The sequence below is a fragment of the Dermochelys coriacea genome, chromosome 25, assembly GCF_009764565.3.
Source record: "Dermochelys coriacea isolate rDerCor1 chromosome 25, rDerCor1.pri.v4, whole genome shotgun sequence".
NCBI classification, from domain to species: Eukaryota; Metazoa; Chordata; order Testudines; family Dermochelyidae; genus Dermochelys; species Dermochelys coriacea.
In genome coordinates, this window is record NC_050092.1 from 10,990,093 (window position 1) to 11,014,179 (window position 24,087).

General features: G+C 51.1%; 2 protein-coding genes across 3 annotated transcripts in view; one reads left to right on the forward strand and one right to left on the reverse strand.

Annotated features, from left to right (window-relative positions):
* Nucleotides 1-17,574, reverse strand: part of PLPPR3 (phospholipid phosphatase related 3) — a 38,082-nt gene extending 20,508 nt beyond the window's left edge. The window contains exons 1-3 of one of the 2 annotated variants that reach the window (XM_043502741.1): nt 17,437-17,572; nt 14,700-14,796; nt 5,157-5,266 (exon numbers count right to left, since the gene is read on the reverse strand). The gene's annotated coding sequence lies outside the window, so the exon portion shown is untranslated. Of the gene's footprint in view, nt 1-5,156; nt 5,267-14,699; nt 14,797-17,436 lie in introns of both variants that reach the window. The other variant, XM_043502742.1, reaches the window with a different exon arrangement.
* On the forward strand, nt 838-18,624 carry CFD (complement factor D). The gene is made up of 10 exons (XM_043502888.1): nt 838-1,001; nt 3,060-3,216; nt 3,714-3,858; nt 4,729-4,986; nt 7,773-7,926; nt 12,269-12,601; nt 13,299-13,455; nt 13,884-14,019; nt 16,177-16,428; nt 17,531-18,624. The coding sequence occupies exons 1-10, from the start codon at nt 944-946 to the stop codon at nt 17,678-17,680; spliced, it is 1,800 nt and encodes a 599-aa protein (XP_043358823.1). The 5' UTR covers nt 838-943; the 3' UTR covers nt 17,681-18,624.
* Nucleotides 18,625-24,087: the final 5,463 nt, after the last annotated feature.

The window sequence follows — 24,087 nt, forward strand, 5'->3', positions numbered from 1 at the left end:
ACGATGTCAATGTCTATATTTGTTAGTCTCTAAGGTGCCACAAGTACTCCTTTTCTTTTTGTATTGTTACAAACATTCTGAACACACACACACTTTCTCCCTTTCACTCACATTAGATCTTTACCTTTCTTTCTGGCCAGTTACATTCCAGATTATTCACCAGTGTCACTTGGCCACTAACCCTACTAGCCACAGGGCGGCTTCTCCCTGAGATCTCAGACAATGCCTCCCCTAAACCCCCTTCCCTTGGCCAAAGTTCAGTCTCCCGGCCTTGCCCCATGTCTAGGGCTATCAGAGGGGTGCAATAACCCCACCACTGAATTTAACAGGGGCAAAACAAGTGCTGGCTTGCAGCCCTGGAGACCAAAGTCCTGGCTTCCTGCCCAGCACAGGTGGCAGAGAGAGGAATCAGGTTGCAGCAGTTCCTCCAATGACTTGGCTTATCCTGGAGGGAGCTTTGCTAAGGAGGAAGTTCACTCAATGGCCCATTCAGTTTTACAGAAACAGGGCAGGCAGGGAAGGGGATTTTTGCATTGTTTGTTCTTCAAACATGAGCACTTGGGGAATGAACTATGCCTGCCCTTTTGTGTTTGCAGAGCAAACAAACAATGCAGAAATCCCCTTCCAGGGAGGCCAGGTTCAGCAGCTGGGATGGGCTGCGTCCTCCCTGGGCTGTTTGTGTTGAGAAATCATGAGATTCTCCCTAGCCCTTGGCACTGCTACAACCAAAAGGCCATTCCAGGCTGAGCGCTCAACAGCTGTTGCAAATTTCCTCCCAGCTCTCTCTTTCCTGGAAATCTCCTTTTTTCCCCTTCATCCCCCACCCCCAAAGCTCTGTTATAAAAGGGAGGTCTTTGCTCTCACTCCCAGCAGAGCTGCCTCTATTGGGACAAGACTCATCCCCTGAATTAGAGACAGATCGGCCTGTGTCTTTGTAGTCAGCATGGGTCACCTTTCGTCCTTCCTAGCTCTGGTTGTTTTGCTGGGCATCTCGGTGTGTGGTGAGTGCATCTGTTCTCTGATCCTTCCCATACTCCCTGTTCTCTTTCCTGACTCATCCATGCATAGCAGAGACGTGGGACTGCATGTGAGGTGGATACCGCAGGGCATGCCTAGCTAAGAACTGACACAATAAGTGAAGTAGTTGGATATCTGTGCTTCCTTGCCACATAAAGGGGCTTTAACTTTATAGCTTCAGCAGCAGACTTAGGGGAACCTAGTACATTTCACTGCTTTCTCTAGCCCTTTCCAGCTGAGGATCTCAAAGCACTTTACTAACCCTCTATCTAATCTTATCTATATACAATTCTGCTTCACGACCCCCATCATGACAGGGAAACTGAGGCATAGAGAGGTGGAATGCTTTGGCCTAGCTCACACAGCGAATCCGGGTCAAAAGCTGGACTAGAACCCTGTCTCAAACCTATAGACAGACTGATAAAGCTGCATTATCTCCCAAACGCCTAAACCCATAAGCTAGGGCGGCTTCTCAGGACACAACTCGCAGAGGCCCCCAGCTGCAGCTAGTTTTTTCAGGCCAAAAGAAATCATCTGACCTCCTGCATAGCACAGGCCAGAGATACTCAGCCAGGGAGTCCTGCACTGAGCAGAGGGTGGAGAGGGGAGGCAGTTTGAGACAATGCAGGTAAACTGAGGGAGGCCTAGAACAAAACATATTTCTGCTGGCGCAAAACTGTGAGTGGGTGGGGGAAGGAGGGTTAAATAACCTGCCCATCTGGGGAGAGATAACAGAAAAGTTTGGGTGTGAAATCAACTCGCTTGCCCTGATTTTTTTGCTGCAATAGAACCTGATTTCCTGGAAACCAAAAAGCATCTTGGGGTATAAGTAGGATGATGCTAATAACAATAATCCAAAATGCTTTTCATCTGTGGACTTCCTTTGGAAAGCGCTTGGAAGTGTCACAACCACCATTTTACATAGGGGGAAACTGAGGCACAGAGAAGGGAAGTGACTTATCCATAGTCACCCAGCAGATCAGTGGCAGAACTCGTGTCTCCTGAGTCCCAGCCCATTGCGCTAGCCGTTAGTCAACATGGCCTCCCCTTGGATTAGGATACCATGGTGACTGTTGCTGGATGGATCTACAGCCGAGGTTTCCTCCATACCAGGGACTGAGATGTGGCGGACTGGGGGGGACTATTCAGCTTCTTCTAGGTCGCTGAGTTGGGATCATGTACTAGAATCAGGTGCGGATCTTTCCCATGGCGGATTCCCTGCAATTGCAGGTACTGGTCATTGGTGAATACTGACTAAGGCCTCCTGCTATTCTCCCAAGCATGCAGTTGATCCACTGCTGCAGAACATTTGGAAAAATCTTCATCCGAAACACCTGGAAGCCTCTCACGTTTTGTACGTGGGGCTCTCTTTTTAGTTTCTTCTTCCTCTTCAAGTTGCTGAAGGGAAGAGAGATTTTCTAAGGTCCAGGAGAAAAAAAAATCTACGATTGTCCAACCAGCCAGCTGAGTTCTGCAGACACAATCCAATTGGCTGCACCGTGAGGCCAGGCAAAATTATTTGCACAGGCACTCTGAAGCCAGGGGGCAGGTGATAGAAACCGGCTGACACATCATGGACCAACTTCAGCCCGTTGCAAGCAAGACTCACATGTGACTATACAGATGCGTTACATCCGAGCACTTGCTGAAGGTCCAGCCTGCCTGCCCTGCAGTTCCCCCTCCTTGTGTTTGAAGGCAAACGCACCCTTGGAACTGAATCAGGCAGAGGAGGGTCTCAAACCCATCTCTCTCCCACCCCAGGGGAGTGCCCCAACCAGCTAACTGCTCTAGGGTGGGCCTCTAAAGGTCTCACTGGAGAACACAAACCGTCCACGAAACAGAATTCTTGTTTCTCGTCCATCGGAAGAGAAGGTGCTCAAGACCCCCTTGGGGACGAGGGGCCCGATACGTCCCTTAGCTAGATGCCCTGCTCTGGATGTGCTCACCCAGCTCCCGTTAACACTCAGGGGAGACTCTCCACAGGAAAGGAAGGCTGCGCTGAGCAGGTTCAGTGGCTAATGTCCTATTTCTCCTCCCATCAGTGGGTCGCCCCAGGGGCCGTATTCTTGGGGGCTACGAAGCTCCTCCCCACCTGAAACCCTACATGGCTTCCCTGCAGGTGGATGGGAAGCATGTGTGTGGCGGGTTCCTGATCGCCGAGCAGTGGGTGCTGAGTGCGGCTCACTGCCTGGAAGACAAGTGAGTACCGGCCTTCGCATCTGACTGGGTGGGAGCGCGGGGCAGGAGAAGAGCGGGGCATGGAGGCTGGGGCCAGCTGGTTCTACCACAGACCCCAGTAGTTATTTGAGGGGATACAGGAGTCTCTGGAGTGATGAGCACGGCCCAGATCTTGCTCCCATTGCAGTCAGTGGAGGTTTGTCGTTGATTTCAATGTCTCCAGCCCCAGGTTAGGGTCGTTTGAGGATCACTATGAAGGGAAAGCCCAGGGCCCAACCGCACCGAGGCTGGATTCCCCTGTCACCCAAGGAGCACATGTTCCTTCCTAGGTGGGGCTGGGCCCACAAACAGGATATTCTGGGCTGACTCCCCATGGCTGGGGAAAGGCAGAGGTTGACTACTGGCGATCGCTGTCCATTGGGGTGAACTGTACAGCCGGGAGGGAGCGGAAAGGTCTTGCAGCTCAGTGCTGTGGGTGAGCAGAGCGCCTCCTGCTACTGTATCCATCTTGACTGCAGGTACGGCAAGCCGTTCCAGGTCCTCCTGGGAGCCCACTCTCTCTCGCAGCCAGAACCGCACAAGCGCCTTTATGGGGTGCGTGCGGAGATCGGCCACCCCGGCAGCAGCAGGGACACCTACGATGATGACCTCCTTCTCCTCCAGGTGTGCATGACCCACACTGGCGCCATCCCCCGCTGTAGGCACGGCGCCTCCCAGACCCCACTGGAGTCAGTGGGGGGGAAACAAACTCCTACTGACTCCTGTGGGCTTCAGGCCAGGCCCAGCTCCTCAAAGGCACCGAACTCCTGTTGATTTCACAGCTGAGTCTTGCTTGACTGGGCTGAGATCCAACAGGCTTGATACCCCATGGAGCACTGGCTGGGGTCACCCCGATTCACCCCATGGCAAGGGAAAGGAGGATGAAGCCCAAGGCACCGGCACGGATAGGGCCCATTCTCCCCACCAGTGGAGGGAGAACCCTCCCCACAAAGCAGCTGCGATCACACGGCTGCAGCAGGGACTCCAGTCACATTGGCATCGACTCCGTGGGTGCTCTGGGACTGGAGCCCCCACGGCGGGGGGAAATAGTGGGTGCTCAGCACCCATTAGCCACCTGCCAAGGTGCTGGGGGGAGGGGGCAGAGCGGGGGCAGGAAGAGGTGGAGCAAGGGCGGGGCCTCAGGTGGGGATGGAGTGGGGGTGTGGCCTCGGGGCAGAGCGGGGGTGGAGCACCCACCTGGAAAAATGAAAATCGGTGCCTGTGTCCCGTCACCCCTAGTTGAGGTATTTCCCAGGTGATCGCCCCGTAACCTGTGCTAATGCAGCGCAGCTCTGTCCCCCTCTAGTGGCCACGCCCAGTACAGGCGTGAGTCCCTTCCTGGTCCTTTTAACTCAAGCTGTAGAGAGACTCCTGCTGGAAGATCCAGAGGTCCTAGGTTTTATCCCCACAGAGAGCCCAGCCAGGGGCAGTGTTACATATACAGTCTGTCTCTCTCACCCCGACTGACCCTTGCCTCTTTGCCTCCCAAATCAGCTAGAGGAGAAAGCGCTCCTCAACGAGCATGTGAAGATCCTGCCCTTCCAGAGACAAGACAGGGATGTCCCGGCTGACACCAAGTGCGAGGTGGCCGGCTGGGGTGAAATGAGCCACAGCGGGAAGCTGCCTGACAAATTGCGGCAGGTGGAGCGTCCGGTGATCAGCCGGGAGAAATGCAACCTAAGGATCCACCACGACAACACCATCACGGAGAAGATGATGTGCACTGACTCCAAGAAGAAGGACACCTGCCCGGTATCTATCTCTCCCTCGGCTCAGCTCTCTTGCCGGGAGGGGTGGGGGGGGTCAGAGCTGTGTCTATGTGCTTGGATGTATCAGTGCAAACAGGTGTATGCGTGGGTATCTGTGCAGGAGTGTGTGTGTGTGTGTGTGTGTGTGTGTGTGTGATTATTCTGGTAGCTTACCTGTCCCCTGGGGTAAATACAGATGCACGTAACTTCTGGAGTCCTGGGTCCTTTGCTGTCTCTCTGGGGTCTCATTCTCCTCTTATGCTGGAGTCAGGCCTGATTTGCACCTGTGTAAGAGAGCAGAATCAGGCCCTGAATGTCACCCCCTTGCTGTTGGAAAGAGAGGAAGCAAAGTCCTAGTTTGTATGGAGCAGATGTACAATCCCATAGATCTCAAAGTGCTCCCCGGAGGTGGGTCACTCTTATTAGCCCCATTTTACAGATGAGGAACCTGAGGCACAGATGCTTACCACTGGTCACACTGCAAATCAATGGCCAGATCACCACTGAAGTAAATGGGACCAGGATTGCTCCCTAGATCTCCTGGCTGTTATATCCAAATCCACTTCACCAAACTGCCTCACCTGGATACACAAATAAAGGGAATAACTAAAAGCCTGGATCCTTTCCTCCTGCTTTTAGGGCTTGTCCACACGAGGAGCTATTACAGAGTAAACTATTTCTGATAAGTCCATGTGTGGACACTCTTAGGGCTTGGCTACACTTGTGAGTTACAGCACAATAAAGGAGCCCCAGACTTACTAGCTCACTACCCGTCCACACTGGCAAGGCATGTAGAGCGCTCTGACTCCACCTCGGCAAGTGGAATAACGTTTGCTGTGCCCCTGCTGGGGTGCCGCGGAGCCAGTGTGAATGAGGTGTTACATTACTGCGCTCTGATCAGACAATGGAAACATCCCATAATCCCCTTAAGACAAGTGGCCACTCTTGTCATTGTTTTTGAATCTCTGCAGGAATGCCCTTTGAAAGCTCCGTTTCTGACAGCCGGCTGATTATCTGCTCCGAGACAAAGCAACCATTAGTGTGGAATGCTGTGTGTGTGTGTGTGTGTGTGTGTGTGAGAAAGAGAGGTGGGAGGGGGGGTCTGTAGCTGCTGTCTGAACTTACAAGACAGCATGCTGACATGATCTCAGCCCCCCCAAAAACCCACTCTCTCTCCCCACATACACACAACACACTCCCTGTCACACTCCACCCCCCTCCCCATTTGAAAAGCACATTGCAGTCCCTTGCATGCTGGGATAGCTGCCCATAATGCACCACTCCCAATGCTGCTGCAAGTGCCGCAAATATGGCCACGCCAGTGTGCTTGCAGCGGTCAGTGTGGACAGATGGCAGCGCTTTCCCCACTGCGCTCTCTGAAGACTGGTTTAACTCAAAGTGCTCTACACCTGCAAGTGTAGCCGTGCCTTTATTCTGAATTAGTTTAATCTAGTGGACTAAACTAATGCACCAGTGGATTAAGGTGATTCTGCACGAGGCACTCTCATTCCAAAATAAGAATAAATCCCATGAAGTTAGTCTGCTTTAAACTCACACCCTGGATTCATTTTCACATGTAGCCAAACCCTTAGAATCGGGTTCTGTCCCATCTCGCCAATTACATCTATGCAAGAGGGGCGTCGAATGCGCCCACCCTCACTCCAGAGCATTTGACACCCACTTGCCACAGGTGGAACTGGCAGCACAAGTTGTAGCATTTTGACTTAGCTGTCCTCCCCACCCATGAACTCTTTGCAAAGCTGAATACAAGATAATTATCAGCATGTGAGCAAACATGCAGAGGTGTTTAATAAAACTTCTAGCTTATCTTCCAGGAAGCTACCCAGCAGGCAGCTGCCATGCAAGTTATACATCTCTTGCTACCTTGCAGCTGGGAGTTTGTTTATTTTTTAACCCCATGTAACTTGTTTTCTGTTCAAAATGAATTGAACCATTCAGCGAGGTGAAAGGGTGGGGAGGTACTAACCCTGGTTAGATCCAAGCACTATGTTATGGCTCAAGAGACCACGCTGCCTAGCAGATAGAGAATGGAATTGGGAACCGAAAAAGCTAGTTAGGTACAAAGGACTTGCCAGGTCCATCTAGCCCAGTGGATACCAGGGGTCAGCCCAGAACGTGTTGCTGCGGGGGAACGTGCAAGAACTCCACCGTTGGCCGATGTGGGACAATCTGTTCCCCCTCCCCACGTTCCGTCTCATCCTGACCTAATAGGTAGGGATTAGCTCAAGCCCTGAAGCCTGAGATTTAGCATAATTAATGATGACCTATTAAATTGGAATATTCCTGACATCCTTATAAATGTCCCATCTCCTTTCGGGATCTATTCCTGCCTCTGCCGTGTGTGCCTGGGCCGACCACTCTGCTCTTGTGTGCCTCCATTTCCCCTCCTGGCCCTTGTCTATTTAGCCTGTAGGTTCCTTGGGACAGGGTCTGTCATGCTACGGGTCTGTGCAACACCTGGCATGATAGGGCCTTGATCTCAGCCGGAGCCTCTGGGCGCTGCTGCAATACAAATAATGGGGAGACACAGGGTAAGCTTTTCCCACCCCCCATCTTGGGCAAGGGGGGAGAGGTGTATGTAACAGACACCCTTCTGGGAAGGGCAGTGATGGGCAGCCATGCCCAGCATGGGGCTGATGGGATAGGAAGGCTGGCAGACAACCTGGCTCCCAGCACTAGCCATTGGCTGCTGAGCCGGCCCAGAGCCCCCTGGGGCATGTGGCAAACTGACCTCCACCCTGAGGCTGATCCTGTGACTTGATTCTCCAGGGGGATTCCGGCGGGCCACTCGTTTGCAATGGGATCGCCGAAGGGGTGGTGGCTGCCGGCTCTCGGGTCTGTGGGAACTACAAGAAGCCTGGAATCTACACCCGGATCCCCCCCTACGTCGACTGGATCGAGAGAGTCATCGCTTCAACTAACTGAAGGCGGATGGGTCGGCCCTGGATTGGAAGGGACCGGCTGCCTGGCCCCCGCAGGGGCACACAGCAGACTCCACGCTATTTCCCCAGGGCAGGGCTAGCTGCTAGCATGGCAGAGAGCACTCAGACACTGCAAACGTCAATGTAACCAGACATCGGGAGCTTGTAAGGCTGCCTCCCCCACCTGCTTTCAGCTCTCCTCGCAATCAGATAAGCTCAGTGCAGCACTCCCCTGCAAGCAGCATCCTGGAGAGGGGAGGAGACACCGTGAGCCAGCTGGAAGACTGACTCCTTCTACCAACACAACAGCTGCTCCTGGAAACCACCTGGCCCAGCTCTCCTGTCTGGCCTGCCAAAGGGGCGGTTTGCAAGGAGATGGGAAGGGGAAGAGGTTGGTCACCCTACAGGATGGGGCTCAAGGCTGGATTTCAGGTGGCATCTTGTCAACTCTGTCCTCCTCAGCGCAAGCCACCTCCAAAGCAAACCTGAACCACTGTGGCTGTTAATAGTGAGCACAAATATTGCAATAAAAGGGAACCGCTTATAACTGCGGGTCACCAGAGTCGTCAGGGTTGCACAGATGTGACACACTGGGGGCTGAACTGAGGGGATTCATGGGGGAGAGGAGAGAGTAACAGGATCTTTCCTCATCCCACATCAGACCTGGCCCTTCCTCAGTTTTCCCCATGTGGTTAACTCACCATCTCCTGTTCTGATGGCACTTCACTCTCCTGCTTTTGGATGTGAGATTTTCATGCTGCTCTGTGATTTAGCCCCTGGGGGCAAACCAGAGTCCCTTCCCTCACCCCCCGCAAATCTCCCTACACACTGTTGGAAAGTGGGGGCTAAACAAAAGGCCAACCAAACAAGGCAGAAGTCCAGCAACCTCATGCTGATCGCTTGGGGCCATGCAACATGCCTCCCTCACCAAGCTGCCGTTCCCTGTCCAGTCCAGTCCTGGCCTCACGGGTTCATTTGCACAGGGCAAGAGGAGATGGGTGGAGGAGGGTACCGCTTCCTCCCCCCCTCACTGGACCCCTGAGCAAGCATGAGTCCCAATTCCTTTCCCCGCCAGCCTGCCCAGGCTACTTCCTTCAGGAGCCATCCCTCCTGCAGGCCTAATTCCCTTCCAAGGCAGGGGCTCCTCCAAAGCTTTCTGCTGCTGTCCCTGGCTGCGGGCCTTGCCTTCTGGCTAGAGGAGAGACCCTTCCCCATCCTCACGGCACTCCCTGCAGCTCTCAGCCATGCTCACCTGCCCCAACCCATCCACTGGGAGGCAGATCCCTAGTGTAGCTTCATTGACTTCCAGGCAGCAGCTACACCAGGGATGAATTTGGCTTCAATGCTCAGGGGAAGTCTCCTTGTCTGAAGGGAAGGCTGCAAGTTTCCCCGCTTATTGATAGACAGATGGGAATCACCAGACTGGATCAGAACTGAGTCCATCATCCTATTTCTGACCAGTGGCCAGCACTGGTTGCTTCAGAGGAAGTTTTAAGATCTACACAGTAGGAAGTTATGGAGTCATCTTTTCTAATTGCCATCGTATAGAGCAGGGGTCGGCAACCTATGGCACGCGTGCCAAAGACGGCACGCGAGCCAATTTTTAATGGCACACTGCTGCCTGCCGGGTCCCAGCCGCCGGCCCTGTTCAGCCCGCTGCCGAACCCAGGCCAGGACCCCGGCAGGCAGCAGCGAGCCATTAAAAATCCTGCCCGCCCCGGCCCGCTCTTCTCCGCCCCCCCGCCGTGGGGCAGGGTGAAGAAGCTTGGTCCTGCCGGCTGCTGCTGCAGGGCAGGCAAGGTCCCCCCTCCCCTGCCTCTTCCCCCAGCCTGCTGGAGTCCTGCCCCTCCTCCTCTCCCCCTCCCCTGCCTCTTCTCCCAGCCTGCTGGGGTCCTGTCCCTCCTCCTCTCCCCCTGCCCCTCCCCCGCCTCTTCCCCCAGCCTGCTGGGGTCCTGCCCCTCCTCTCCTCCCTTCCTGCCGCAGATCAGCGATCAGCCAGGGAGGGGAGAAGCAGAGCCACAGTGCACTCCCTGCTCTGGGGAGGAGGCAGAGAAGAGCTGGGGAAGGGGGGTGGAATCAGGGCATATCCTCTCCAGACCCCTACCTTGAGCTGCTCTGGGCAGGGGTCTGGGAGCACCCCCATGACCCCAGCCTCCACCCCCAGTCTTCTGCCCTGACCCTTACACACACACCCCACACCCAACCCTCTGCCTGACGCCTGCACCCCCCCACCACACCCAGCCTTGACTCCAGCACCCCCCACACATACCCAGCCCCCGCACACCCCATGCCCTGAGTCCTGCACCCCCTCACATGCCCCCAGCCCCCTGCCCTGACTCCTGCACCCTCCTCACACACCCACAGCCCCCTGCCCTGACTCCTGCATCCCCCATACCCCATGCCCTGACTCTTGCACCCCCCCCACATTCCCACCCCCACCCTGAGCACCAAACGGGAGTTCCTGCACCTCCCCACACATTCCCACCTGCACCCCTTGCACCAAATGGGAGCTGCCTAGGTAAGCACTCCACACCCAAACCTCCTGCCCCAACCCCGAGCCCCCTCCCTCATTCTAGCTCCTGGCCAGACCCTGCACCCCAACCCCCAGCCTGCTCCTTCACCCCCAGCCCTGTACTCAGTGCACTCCCACCCTCAGCTCAGTGCAGAGAGAGAGGAAGAGAATGGCCAGAATCGGGGAGAAGGTAGGTACCCACTCTATGTGGGCAGGGCTGGGATCCCAGACCGGCAACAGGCTGAGTGGGACCAGCAGCCGGGACCCTGGCTGGCAGGAGCCAGCGGATAGAACCCCAGACCGGCTGCGGGCTCAGTGGCAGCAGGCTGAGTGGCTCAACCCACTGCTGGTCTGGGGTCCAGGCCACCGGCCCCGCTCAGTCTGCTGCCAGTCTGGGGTTCTGGCTGCCGGCCCTTGCCAGCCGGGGTCCCAGCCGCAGGCCCCGCTCAGCCCCCTGCCGGCCTAGATGAATGGAACCCCAGGCCGGCAGCGGGCTGGCAGCGTAAGATCAGCATTTTAATTTAATTTTAAATGACGCTTCTTAAACATTTTGAAAACCTTGTTTACTTTACATCTGACAATAGTTTAGTTATATAATATATAGACTTATAGAGAGAGACCTTCTAAAAAACGTTAAAATATATCACTGGCACGCAAAACCTTAAATTAAAGTGAATAAATGAAGACTCGGCACCCCACTTCTGAAAGGTTGCCGACCCCTGGGTTAGAGGTTGGTTTACCTCTTGAAGCAGGGGGGTTTATATCTCCATAGCTCTTGACCTCATCAGTATCTTGTGGCCATAAGTTTCACAGCCTCAAAGTGCCAGTTCTAGTGCCAGGAGCCATTCAAAGAAAAGAGAACCAGGTGAACTGGGGGTCTGTGGTGGTTTTGTGTGGGAGCAGGGTGGGAATCCCAGTTGAGCCATGCTGGTTTGTAGTATCTGCCAGGGAGGGAGAAACTTTCAAATTGACGGCAAAGTTCAACAGAGCAAAATAAAAACCCAACTGCAGGCTCTGCCAGGTTCATTGGAAAACGGTCGTGCCCAGTTGTGGGTTCTCCCTGGGGGCCTTGATGCCTCTGGAGATGGCAAGGAGAGGAACTAAGATGGATGCTGGATGGACTTAAAGAAACTGCAAACATCTCCCAAACTTTGCTTCCCCAAACCAAGGCAGATCCATGTCTGAGTTACACACCGTGAGATGTGGGGGGCATCCAGGGGGTTTGATGGCGCTGGACAGGTACATAAACAAACCTCCATCTCATCAGCTGCCCCTCCCAGCCACCTCCAGGGCAAAGCCCGACTGCTGTGCATTCCCGATGCAGCCCGCTCAGTCCCAGCAGAGGTGTAGAGCGCACCGCAGGTGAGCAGCCATCAGGGTTCTGGAGTCAACAGAAGCCGGGTGCTTGGGGGCCTCCCGCTCACCAGGGATCAAGGCTGCTTATTGGATGTTGCATGACACCCCCTCAACACAGGCAGTTGTGTACTTTGCCCTTTACACAACAGTAATAGCACAAAGAAACAACTGGCCCAGTAGCCAAATAACCATGTTACTAACAACACACAACATGTAGGGCCTTATTACATGCACACACATACTATTGCTCTGGCTGGATTCTAAAACCTAGAATCCAGTGAGCACCACTCGAGGGCTCACAAATTACTTAAAGGGAGACCACCCAATTCCGGTACACTACACAACAGACGTGCTGCTCTCCATCTCTGCTCCCCTTCCTGCTCAAACCTGCAGGAAGATGATCAGGCCCTGGCATCTGCCTTGGTTTTACTTGCACATAAGGAAGTGAGCTGAGACCCTACAAACTCATTCCTGAGGGGAATGCACCGTAGGGGCTCTGTTTTCCCAAGTCCTTGCAGCTGGGACAGGCGATGAGCATGATGGAGCACGAACTCTGCTGTTAGACTTGGCCTCATCCCACCTTCTCTCGCACCTCCTCTGTGCACGGTTCTACTCTCTGTGGCTCTGTGGTTTCCGTTTTTGCAGAGAAAGCACCTTCATGCTGATCCAAGCAATTTGCTGCCCCCTTCAAAGGCATAAGAGCCCAGCCGCGTTGTTATTTCAGCCCAGTCCCGCTTCGAGGACACAGGAGATGGAGGGATACTGTATTGTCCTATTGGGGCTGCTGCTGGTGGGTTCCAGCCATGCAGGTAAGTGAATCGCACACCTCGGCCAGCTCTTGTTTCTCCGGCAGAATCTGCACTAGCCATGGAGCTGTGTCAACGCAACCTCCTCCCCCAGCTCACTCCCTCACCTGGCACTGCACAGGGCTTTGACTACTGCCGCAGTCAGATCCAAATCAGGCGCTGAAAGCCTGATTCAGCCCCTCTTTTAACATGGGCTACGGCTGAGAGGCAGTGGGTGTACGCGGGGGAGCTGTTTTCAACATCATGTCTTCTGCCCTTAGAGATCAAAGGGGCCACGCGCAGGGGTAGAGATGTGTACGCTCCATGCAACATTGGGGGCACAATCTTCTGCTCCCTCCAGGTTTCCCTGCATTCGACTCCCCAGCTGTTGGGCGCAGGTCTGTTTCCATCACTCACCCCACCCATCTCTACGGCTTTGGTTTCTAGACCCTGGTGAAAGCTGGACTCTCCTTAGCCAGGTCCACACAGCTGGCCGGAATGGCGGCCGCTCTCACAATTTTACATACAGGTCAAATTTTGCCCTGGGTTGCACCACTTTGCTAGGGTTGAACTTGACCTTCTCGCCACTCGGCTGGCCCAGCCGCTGTCCCGAAGCAGTGCAGAGACGTTCAGATCAGTGGACAGTGCGAATCCTGACGTCCGCTTTCTCTCCGCTCTGCCTGGCGACAGCAGATAAACTCTGTTTTCTCCCCTTCGGCAGGTAAGCAGGATGCTCTGATCCTCGGGGGACGCAAAGTGGTGAATCACTCCAGGCCCTACATGGCCATCCTGGAAAGCGATTATAAGGAAATCCTGTGTGATGGGTTCCTGATCCAGCCAGAGTGGGTGATGACCGCAGCCCATTGCAGGAGCTCCAGGTGGGTGCCTTGATCGTTCAGCTGAAGGCTCCTGGGAAATAGGCTCCTTGGGCGCTGTAGGCGCAAACCCACCCTGCACCATGGGCTGCACATAAAGAAAGAACTAGCCCCAGTGTGTCCCCTCTTCCTCCACACACTGCACATCCAGGATTCTTAGCTGTCTAGTAGGCATCTCTCTCCCCATGCTCTTACACTGCACTATTCAGTCATAGCTTCTCAAATGAGGAAACTAAGGCACAGGGAGGAGAAGTGACTTACTGAAAGGCTCACCCAGCCGGCCAGTAGCAGATAGGCTGAGAACCCTAGTCTCCTGATTCGGAGCCCCTCTGCTTTAGCCACGGAACCACGCTGCCTGGCTCAAGGACAGTGCACAGGATTCTGGGTTGCCGCTGATGGCTCTTTGTTCATAGGAATGTTGCTTTTCACAGAAACTTTCGAGTCCTGATTCTGCTGGGGGTTGAGCTGCTGAGCGACTCGTCCAACCACTTATGGGACATCGCAAAGTTTCATCCGCACCCTCATTACAACCCGATCACCTGGAAAAATGACATCATGCTGGTCCAAGTAAGTGCCTCCTCCCAGTTCTCACCCAATTCCAGGGAGCTTGGGGTCATCATCACAGTTAAACACAAGGGCTGAAAGCTGGGGAGTGTAGGGATCGCTCCAAATCCACATCACCAACTTGAGAGAGAGAGAAAGAAAGCAAAGCCTGTGCTATAGTAATTGAGGTTTATTTGAAGCCAGGCTTCTCCTGCTGCTGGGATATCCTAGTTCTTTGGCAATGGCTAATATTCCAGGGCTGACAACTTTACACTCCATGGACAGAAGAGCATGTAGCAAAAATGATGACCCGAGATACTGGAATTGCCCAATGGGATAATTTGCTCCCCTGGAATTGCCCAATGGGACAATTTGCCTGGCTACTTAACATCTCCAGGGCTTGATTCTCCACTGCCCTGCACCTGCTGCAGGCATCAGCACCCACGCAAAGTGCTACCGAATCGTAGCTCTTTGCACTGGTGTAAATGACTGCATGAGTTGCAAGCCAACGGCGAACCAGGACCATGGTCTCTAGGTCATTTGACTGCCCTCCCAAGTCTGTGGGAGGTGAATGTCACCCTGGTTCAAAGGGGCTCGTGCAAATCATTTAATTGGTTCTTTGCAGACATGCTATTTCTGACGCTGGGAATGAGGACAAGGGGGCTCAACATCTGCCCTGCTGTGTATGTCCCTCTTGCATGTACCTTTTCAGTCTCAGGATGCTCTGGTGTCACTGACAGCATGCTCTTTGTCAGATATCGCTTTGCAACTCTGCTTTACAACCTGCATTTGATGGGCTACCTACGAAAGGCAGGGGATATAATTTCAAGCTAAGAAACACAAAAATACATCATAAAAAAAACAGATTCGCTGACAATCCAGGCTACAAAAGCTTTTGGTTTCATGGTTCTTACTGCCAGGAGGGATCGAGGTTTTAAAAAATGGGAGATTATGTTTTAGATTGGTTTCAGAGTAGCAGCCGTGTTAGTCTGTATTCGCAAAAAGAAAAGGAGTACCCGTGGCACCTTAGAGACTAACAAATTTATTAGAGCATAAGCTTTCGTGAGCTACAGCTCACTTCATCGGATGCATTTGGTGGAAAAAGCAGAGGAGAGATTTATATACACACACACACACAGAGAACATGAAACAATGGGTTTATCATACACACTGTAAGGAGAGCGATCACTAAAGATAAGCCATCACCAGCAGCAGGGGGGGGAAGGAGGAAAACCTTTCATGGTGACAAGCAAGGTAGGCTAATTCCAGCAGTTAACAAGAATATCAGAGGAACAGTGGGGGGTGGGGTGGGAGGGAGAAATACCATGGGGAAATAGTTTTACTTTGTGTAATGACTCATCCATTCCCAGTCTCTATTCAAGCCTAAATTAATTGTATCCAGTTTGCAAATTAATTCCAACAAGTTTTAGATTGTGTTACATCAGTGCCTTGGGATCTGAACTGAGAGCCGCTGTGCTAGCTCTGAGCAGACAGAGATTAAGAGACAGACCCTGCTGGAAGCCCACACAGTCTAAACACACAAAAGGTGGGAGAGAAAATAGAGGCTGAAATTAAATCCATGTTTAGGCACCTGGCCTGATTCTCAAAGGCACTGAAGTCCCTGAGTGCTGCTGGGTGTCCAGTTCTCTTATTTATTCTCTGAAATAGAGGGATTTGGACTCCCAAGGTTTTAAAAATCTTGGCTCTACTTTCTGACAGATAAAAACGTCTGACGTTACCTCTAGAGGGCACCAGGCTCCACCAAAGGCAGCCACTGTGTATTTAAAGCAGAGGTGGCTGAAATGTGTATTTCCAGCCAAAGGCCCAAACTGCACTGAAATCTGAGTCTATGGTCTCTCCACCAAACCCAAAACGTTAGGCCATCACAGGCCCTTTAGCAGACAGGCTAAGATGCTTCCCAGAGCCCTTCTAGGGTGACCAGACAGCAAATGTGAAAAATCGGGACGGGGGTGGGGGGTAAATAGGAGCCGATATAAAAAAAAGACCCAAAAGTCGGGACTGTCCCTATAAAATCGGGATATCTGGTCACCCTAAGCCCTTCTACCTCTTGAGCGTTGACTGGCAAACAAAAAGGGCATTAGGTCCTATGCTAAGCAACTGAGTGAGGAAGTGTGCTCTGTTAATTTCTTCCTCCTCATGCCTTTCTCCCACTGTCCGCAGCTGAACAACCCTGTTCCCTACAATAAAAAAGTCCAACCAGTGAAACTCCCACAGCAGGACAGGGAGATCCCCAGCACGGCTGCCTGCAGCACTGCGGGCTGGGGACCCACCAGGGATGGCGGGAAGCGCAGCACGAATCTGCGGGAGGTGAACGTCACCTTGGTTCCTAGGGACTCTTGCACATCAGTCTACAAACGGAAAATCACCAGGAATATGATCTGTGCTGGGAACAAGGAGCACAACACCTGCCAGGTATCTTCTTTTCTCTTGCTCACTGAGGAGAGGCCTGATGAGTAGCAGACAGGCTCCAGAGACACAGTTACCAGAGCCACAGTTACCCCAGAAACCCTGAGGAATTTCTTCCCAGGTAACTGATTGGCCCCTTACTGTAATGCAATCAGCAGTCCATTTCCTGAGTGTTTTAGACCAGGCTGGGCTACAGGCAGACAGTAGGTGATCTGCCTGTGGAACTCATTGCCAGAGGATAGCCTCAAGAGCATAGCAGGTTTCATAAAGGAACTGGACATTTCTGTGGATAATAGGAATATCCAGAGTTATGATAATAGGGATTTGGGGGCAGGGGTGAAGGGATATAAATTCACATGTTTCAGGGCATGGTACTACCGCCTACTATAAGAGGTCAGGAAAAAAGCCTCCCTGGGGGCCCATTATCTCATAACAGCCTACTCCTGGGCTTTTCACAGCTTCTTAAACCTATAAACAGCTGGCACTGTAGGAGGATAGATTCATAGAGCTCTGGTCTGATCCAGTGTGGTAATTCCCACATTCGTCATTAAAATCCAGATTCAGCTGTCAGGCTCACTGGACTGCAGGCTTCCTTCAGCGAGCATAAAACTCTGCTACTCTGATTCTAGCCTTTCACCCTCTCTTTACCCTGGGGAAAGTGACTGCGCGAGATGCAGGTAGGCCCACTGAGTTCAAGGGGTGATACAGTGAGAAGTGGGGGACCTAGAGGTTAGGGTGCTAGCTTGGAACTTGGGACTTTTCCTTTGCAGGCTTCCTGTGTGCCCATGGTTAAGTCACTTAGGTGCAAATCAAAGGGATTTAGACACCTGACTCCCAGAGGATTTAGGTGCCTAACTGCCTTTGAAGATCTGGGCCTTGCTCTCTCGGGGCTTCAATTCCTCCTCTGTAACCTGGGGACAATAGCACTGCCCTACTTCACAGAGGAGCAGAGAGGGTTGAGTCATAGAGATAGTGAGGTGCTCAGATACTGTGACAATGGGGCCATAGAAGTACCTTAGGTGGTTGCCCTGAGACAGGAGAGAGATCAGGCTTCCGTGGTTCCTGTGCTGTTAACATGCGGCCTGGCTCTCGTGTGTCACATCTGCAGGGAGACTCGGGCGGGCCGCTGGTTTGCAACGGCGTGGCTGAAGGCGTGGTCTCCTTCGGCAGCAAGGAATGTGGCAAGACCCCAACGGTTTATACCAAGATCTCCAGTTACCTGCCGTGGATCAACAAAGTCATCAAGTCGGCCTGTTAGAGGATCCAGGGGAGCTGCTTAACCCCCATCCTTCCTGGCCAGCAACATCTCCCTTCTGTGAATCCTGCCCCAGCACCCCCACCAGGAATGGCTCCCTCACCCTGCTCCCCAAGGGCTGCTAAGAACCCCACCCGCACTTGACTCTATTAAGAAAAACACAAGCTGAGTATGTGCTTGCTTTAACCACTTTATTGCTGAACAGGACAGCAGGGGCTCACCCCAGCTGGGTCTGGTGGGCTCTGATGGTGCACAGGATAATGCTGCTGGGGACCCAGGCCTGTCCTAAAGGCAGTGAAAGGATTTAATGGGGAAGAGAGGTTTTTACATCTAGATAATCCAGTCTGGGAGAGTAATCATTTGTTCTCTGTTTAATTCAGTGGTGACAGTGATCAGTGCGAGTTAGTGGCTGCACCACTGGGGATAAGAGCTTATTACAGCTAGCAGGGTTACTCCTTTAGCTCAAGCAGTAGACACACAGCCTTTAGCACTAGGGGTCAGGTGTTTGGTCCCCAGTGACAACACCAGAGGATGATTGGGTGTCCATACCCCACCTTCCCAATCTCAGCCTGCCCACTGATGCTACCGAAACTGGCCATTGCCTGACCCCTGTTACAATGGCTAGGAAGGGCTCCTGATACTTCTCACCTTTATTTGGCCCATGCAAACTCAGGATTTCATTTCCTTTGTCCATAGTTTGTTCCACCCACCTGCTATTTCTTGTCCTATATAACTTGTAAATTCTTTGGGGCAGGGACCATCTCTGTGTTTGTACAACAGCTGGCACCAAGAAGCCCTGATTCTATTTTTGGAAGCTGCCAGGCCCTACCTGAAATGCACATAATAAATAACAATATCCTGCTGCTATTTTGATACAATGAAGCCTTTTGTTTTTCACTGTGAAAAATGCTTTCTGTCTGATCCTAATAAATCTGCTTCATACCTGGTGTTTGTGCGAAACCTGCTCAACAGAAATTTGTCCCTCTCCTACCTTCCTTTCTCTTTTCCCAGAGAGGATTTATTTGCAAATATTCCATCTGCAGATTGGGAATGCCTCCTTTCTACCCCCTTCCAGTGGATGTGTGTGCTAACTGAACCCAGGGCATTGTACATACTGCTTGGGATCAGAGCACCTAAGCTGTGTGTCATATGTCCTATAGTGTATGCATATGTTGGGGATTCTCCTTTAGCTCAGCTGAGAGGGGCCTGTACCTGTGCCTATCGGTGCAAGTTCTGTGCCATGATATTCTGAGGGTAGTGAATTCGTGAGACTGAGATAAGAACCCAGGAGAAGTAGTTCTGTAGTTTTTTTTATGAGCTCCCATGCACTGAGATCAAGAGAAAAGCTAGGGGAGAGGGAAAAAAACCTCTTTCTAGCCCTCACTGGCTTTGGCTTTTGAAGTCCCTCTTTGGTCATGAAAGAGGAACGTCATCCCACATCAGCCATCATGTGTCTGTCATGTATAGGTACGTGGGTGCACATAACATAGGCTCTCCAGCGCGGCCATCTCTAGTCAAGCTTGGGGTGAGCAGCAGGCAGTTCTGCGCTGGAGCGCAGCAGAGTAGAAAGAGGTTCTTGGCTGAAGGCGGAGCAGTTGGCAAAGTCTCAGCCTCCGTTCTGGGAGACAAGAAGAAGCGAATGCCAAAGCTTTAACGATTGGGGTGGGGATAGCTGCCATTGGGCAACCACAGATCGGAAGCCATCTTGTCTTAAAAAGAAAAGGAGGACTTATGGCACCTTGAGACTAACAAATTTATTTGTGCCCCCCCTCCTTCCTGCTGGTAATAGTCATCTTAAGTGATCACTCTCCTTACAGTGTGTATGGTAACACCCATTGTTTCATGTTCTCTGCGTGTGTATATACATCTGCCCACTGTATTTTCCACCAAATGCATCCGATGAAGGGAGCTGTAGCTCACGAAAGCTTATGCTCAAATAAATTTGTTAGTCTCTAAGGTGCCACAAGTCCTCCTTTTCTTTTTGCGAATACAGACTAACACGGCTGCTACTCTGGCACCTTGTTTTAGACTGTGATCTCCTCTGAGCAGGCCCTAATGCAGTGGTTCCTAAACTTTAACAACCTGTGAACCCCTTTCACTAAAATGTCAAGTCTCTTGAACCCCCTCCTAAAAATGAATATTTCCAGGGATTTTCTCCTTTACCAGAGGATAAATTATAAAAGCAGTGATCTTGGAAATATAAAATTTGTTTTTATGACATGCTTATTACACATGATTTATTATTAATTATTTATCACGACCGTATTTTTATTACATTATGAAAACAGCAACACTCTTCCAAGATCTCACTTTTGTAGCTTGTGTCACTTGAATAAGCCTGTTAGAAGACAAGGCTCCTATGTTTCATCAAGGAGTATCAGATGTGAAACAGCATGAAGGTATTTAAGAAGCCAACTCAGAGAGTTCTTCCTACACAAACATTCAGGTCTTGAGCAGTCCAGGCAAACAACGCACGTTACAACAAAGCTTAAACTTGTTCTTCATAATAATTTTAAAAACAATACTAGCTGCCTATTTAATTTTAAAAACAGCAAAAAATATCCACCTCCCTTTCCATTTCTTATAAGGAGTCTTGAAGTTTAAATCTCCTCAGTGGGATAGATAGGCTTGCTTTGATCTGCTTAGCTCTTGGAAATCCAGGGGCTCTGGGCTGCTGGCCCCATGCTGCCCGGGGTCACTAGGGACAGCTCTGTCCACCATTAGGGAATTTTTCCCCCCAAGAACCCCCTGTAACATTTTGCAAACCCCAGTTTGGGAACCACTGCCTTAATGTATCATGTTCACTGGGATCCCCTTCCATTTCACCCCAGTTACAGATGCTTAGGGCCCTGGTACAATTACCCCCTCTTCCTCCCCCCCTGCTCCCCCCCCCCCCGTCAACCCTGCCTCAGAGCTAAGCAGAATTGAGTCAAGTTTATATTTGACTGCAAGTCCTCAAGGGATAAGTGGTGGCAAAGACTGGTGTTCTTATATCTGCCCCAGAGCTGTAGAGAGCGCTGGGCTGATGGAGGTGCAAAACTGAGCCCCTGATTCCACTTGTGTTCCTTAAAGATCCCATGGATTCATGAAGAGAAGGGAGTGAATCCAATGTCTGGGGCAAATTCAACTCAGGCTATTACAGCTGTAGAGGGGGATCATCATTACTCTGAACTAAGTAATCTACGTGGGCAGAGTATTCGGAGTGATGGGATGGGAGCTCAAAGCAACAAAGTACCATTTTAGGATCCATCATGTAACCTCTTCCCATCTGCCAGCACACATGCACAAGACCCGCAGGGCTGCGTACCAGCTCAGGTCATACGTGGGTAGGTCAGTTTCAGGTGTCCCTGGTCCACACACATCACTGAATCTTGTTAGGGGGTTTCAGAGTAGCAGCTGTGTTAGTCTGTATCCGCAAAAAGAAAAGGAGAACTTGTGGCACCTTAGAGACTAACAAATTTATTTGAGCATAAGCTTTCGTGAGCTACAGCTCACTTCATCGGATGCATGCAGTGGAAAATAAAGTGGGGAGATTTTATATACACAGAGAACATGAAACAATGGGTGTTACCATACAGACTGTAACAAGAGTGATCAGGTAAAGTGAGCTATTACCAGCAGGAGAAAGCAGGGGTGGAGGGAGGACCTTTTGTACTGATAATCAAGGTGGGCCATATCCAACAGTTGACAAGAACGTGTGAGGAACAGTAGGGGGGAAATAAACAAGGGGAAATAGTTTTACTTTGTGTAATGACATATCCACTCCCAGTCTTTATTCAAGCCTAAATTAATTGTATCCAGTTTGCAAATTAATTCCAATTCAGCAGTCTCTCATTGGAGTCTGTTTTTGAAGTTTTTTTATTGAAGAATTGACACTTTTAGATCTGTACTCAAGTGACCAAAGAGATTGACGTGTTCTCCGACTGGTTTTTGAATGTTATAATTCTTGATGTCTGATTTGTGTCCATTTATTCTTTTACGTAGAGACTGTCCAGTTTGGCCAATGTACATGGCAGAGGGGCATTGCTGGCATATGATGGCATATATCACATTGGTGGAAAATACAGAGGGGAGATTATTCACCTGCACATCTACCAAATGCATCCGATGAAGTGAGCTGTAGCTCACGAAAGCTTATCACGAAAGCCTATGCTCAAATAAATTTGTTAGTCTCTAAGGTGCCACAAGTCCTCCTTTTCTTTTTGCGAATACAGACTAACACAGCTGCTACTCTGAAACCTGTCATTATGCAAGGCACTGAATTTAGCTGTATAGAGTGTAAATCTGTCAACTTCATGAAAAAACTCGTACAGATACAGTCAGATATCATCTTCTTCTCCAAATGCAAACAGATGGACATCATACCAAAAGGACTGAAGGTAAAAAATCCATTACAATCTACATACCACACAGACTATGCTGACAGCTTGTGCCACACACTCTCAAAGAAATTGCGGAACCACCTGATCAACATCCTCTACAGCAAACAGGGAAAGATTAAGAATGAGCTCTCAAAACTGGATACTCTCATAAAGAACCAACCTTCCACACAAACTTCCTCGTGGCTGGACTTTACAAAAACTAGACAAGCCATTTACCACACACACTTTGCTTCTCTACAAAAGAAAAAGGACACTAAACTATCTAAACTACTACATGCCACAAGGGGCCACAACAGTGGTTCCCGTAACCCACCCAGCAATATTGTTAATCTATCCAACTATACTCTTAACCCAGCAGAAAAATCTGTCCTATTTCGGGGCCTCTCCTTTTGCCCCTCCACCCCCACGAACATGATACAGTTCTGTGGTGACCTAGAATCCTATTTTTGACATCTCTGACTCAAGGAATATTTCCAACACACCTCTGACCAACATATTAACCCACAGAGACCTTCCTACCAACACTACAAAAAGAAGGATTCTGGGTGGACTTCTCCTGAAGGTCGAAACAGCAGACTGGACTTCTACATAGAGTGCTGCCGCCGACGTGCACGAGCTGAAATTGTGGAAAAGCAGCATCGCTTGCCCCATAACCTCAGCCGTGCAGAACACAATGCCATCCACAGCCTCAGAAACAACTCTGACATCATAATCAAAAAGGCTGACAAAGGAGGTGCTGTCGTCATCATGAATAGGTCGGAGTATGAACAAGAGGCTACTAGGCAGCTCTCCAACACCACTTTCTACAAGCCATTACCCTCTGATCCCACTGAGAGTTACCAAAAGAAACTACAGCATTTGCTCAAGAAACTCCCTGAAAAAGCACAAGAACAAATCCGCACAGACACACCCCTAGAACCCCGACCTGGGGTATTCTATCTGCTACCCAAGATCCATAAACCTGGAAATCCTGGACGCCCCATCATCTCAGGTATTGGCACCCTGACAGCAGGATTGTCTGGCTATGTAGACTCCCTCCTTCGGCCCTATGTTACCAGCACTCCCAGCTATCTTCGAGACACCACTGACTTCCTGAGGAAACTACAGTCCATTGGTGATCTTCCTAAAAACACCATCCTAGCCACTATGGATGTAGAAGCCCTCTACAACAACATTCCACACAAAGATGGACTACGAGCCGTCAGGAACAGTATCCCCGATAATGTCATGGCTAACCTGGTAGCTGAACTTTGTGACTTTGTCCTCACCCATAACTATTTCACATTTGGGGATAATGTATACCTTCAAATCAGTGGCACTGCGAGGGGTACCCGCATGGCCCCACAGTATGCCAACATTTTTATGGCTGACTTAGAACAACGCTTCCTCAGCTCTTGTCTTCTAATGCCCCTACTCTACTTGCGCTACATTGATGACATCTTCATCATCTGGACCCATGGAAAAGAAGCCCTTGAGGAATTCCACCAGGATTTCAACAATTTCCATCCCACCATCAACCTCAGCCTGGACCAGTCCACACAAGAGATCCACTTCCTGGACACTACGGTGCTAATAAGCGATGGTCACATAAACACCACCCTATATCGGAAACCTACTGACCGCTATTCCTACCTACACGCCTCTAGCTTTCATCCAGATCATACCACACGATCCATTGTCTACAGCCAAGCTCTACGATATAACCGCATTTGCTCCAACCCCTCAGACAGAGACTACCTACAAGATCTCTATCATGCATTCCTACAACTACAATACCCACATGCTGAAGTGAAGAAACAGATTGACAGAGCCAGAAGAGTTCCCAGAAGTCACCTACTACAGGACAGGCCCAACAAAGAAAATAACAGAACACCACTAGCCATCACCTTCAGCCCCCAACTAAAACCTCTCCAACGCATCATCAAGGATCTACAACCCATCCTGAAGGACGACCCATCACTCTCACAGATCTTGGGAGACAGGCCAGTCCTTGCTTACAGACAGCCCTCCAATCTGAAGCAAATACTC